Below are 1,722 nucleotides of genomic sequence, written 5' to 3' on the forward strand. Positions count from 1 at the left end.
GAACATCTTCCTCTTGGACTCGCAACTGATGGTATCCTGATCTTAGGTCTATTTTTTGAGAAGTAACTTGCTCCTTGTAGTTGATCGAAGAGGTCATTGATTCGAGGTAAAGGATATCGGTTTTTGATGGTGAGTTTATTTAGTTCTCGGTAGTCTATGCATATGCACAATGATCCGTCCTTCTTCTTCACGAATAAGACTGGTGCTCCCCAAGGCGAGAAGCTTGGTCTGATGAATCCTTTGTCTAGCAGCTCATTCAGTTAACTGGATAATTCCTGCTTTTCTGTCAATGCTAAGCAGTATGGGGATTTGGCTACAGGGGTAGCTCCAGGAATCAAGTCAGTTCTAAACTCGGCTTGGCGTTCGGGTGGTACTCCTAGGAGATCTTCAGGAAATATGTCGAGGAAGTTACATACTTTGGGAATATCCTTGATGGCTTTTACCTCTTGTTTCTTATCCACCACGTAGGCTAAGAAGGTGTAGTATTCTTTGCGAAGATACTTTTGAGCCTTGACGCAGGAAATGATTTGAAGGTTTTTTACGGGTTTGTCGCCATAAATGACGAGGTTTTCGTTACTTGGAATATTAAGGTGAATGGCTTTTTTGTAACACAGGATATTGGCATGGTGAGGACTTAACCAATCCATGCCAATGATGACGTCGAAACTTTTTCTTGTGACCAACATTAGGTCGATTTGGAAAGAATAGTTGTTTAGAGTAAGGGTACATCCTATGTATATATCATTAGTGCTCTCTGCCTTTCCGTTTTCCATTTCTATGGTGAATGTGTCTTTTAGTGATTGGGGATTTTGTTTAAGTAAGTGTTTAAATTTGTGGCTCATGAAACTTTTCTCCGCACCACTATCGAAAAGTATGCATGCATATGAATTGTTGAGGAGGACTGTACCGGTAACCATGGTAGGATCATTCACGGCCTCCTCGTGCCCCATTGTTAGAACTATGCCCACACCTCCGACATTCCTTGCTTTTGGACAATCCTTTTTGTAATGACCCATTTCACCACATCCATAGCAGGCCTGGCTCACTACGACATTAATGGCTTGGGTGGTTTATTGTGTCGGTGCCTTGTAGAAGCGGGCAGTGTGCCCCTTCTAGTTGTAATTATTGCAATTCATCTCTCTACCAGCTCCATAATGGTGAAAGTTTTACTTGTTACATTTTGGAATAGTTCCAGCATATTGTTTAGCGGGTGCTGGAGCGGCAGGAACAGTAGCAACCTGAACTGCCACAGTTTGTTGTTTCTTTGTGGGCTCTTGTGTCGACTGGCCCTTCCTCTTGTTCCAAAATTTCTTTTAGTTGTCACTCCCTTTTGCTTGCTCAGGAATGACTATCATAAATCCCTAGCAGACTCAATGATCCACAAGTGTTTGTGCCAAGCGTTTGGCACTGTCAAACGTAGTCGGGTTGGCTGATATCACATTCCATTGAATCTGGGGGGATAGTCCCCAGATGCATCGCTACACCTTTTTACTTTTCGTGGTAACCATCCCGGGAAGTACTGCTAGGTCACTGAATCTAGCAGTGTAGGCTACAATGTCGGAATCTTTCATGGTAAGGTTCTAGAGCTCTTGCTCTAGCTTTTGCACCTCGCCCCTCGGTCAATATTCTGCTAGCAACAGAATTTTCAAGTCTTCCCAGCTCATAGCGTTAGCCACTGGGAGAGTCTGCGATTTGACATAGTCGTTCCACAAGGAGAGTGAT

The 1,722-nt window shown here is 43.6% G+C and overlaps 1 protein-coding gene across 1 annotated transcript; it reads right to left on the reverse strand.

The window, feature by feature from the left end:
* Positions 1 to 260: 260 nt before the first annotated feature.
* On the reverse strand, positions 261 to 1,016 carry LOC128127307 (uncharacterized). The gene has a single exon (XM_052765767.1). It carries the CDS (start codon positions 1,014 to 1,016, stop codon positions 261 to 263), a length of 756 nt encoding a protein of 251 aa, XP_052621727.1.
* Positions 1,017 to 1,722: the final 706 nt, after the last annotated feature.

The sequence above is a fragment of the Lactuca sativa genome, chromosome 7, assembly GCF_002870075.4.
Source record: "Lactuca sativa cultivar Salinas chromosome 7, Lsat_Salinas_v11, whole genome shotgun sequence".
Classification (NCBI taxonomy): domain Eukaryota; kingdom Viridiplantae; phylum Streptophyta; class Magnoliopsida; order Asterales; family Asteraceae; genus Lactuca; species Lactuca sativa.

Bases quoted from the DNA above. Each gene is read 5' to 3' on its own strand.
- LOC128127307 (XM_052765767.1), bottom strand. From the start codon at position 1,016: ATGGGTCATTACAAAAAGGATTGTCCAAAAGCAAGGAATGTCGGAGGT.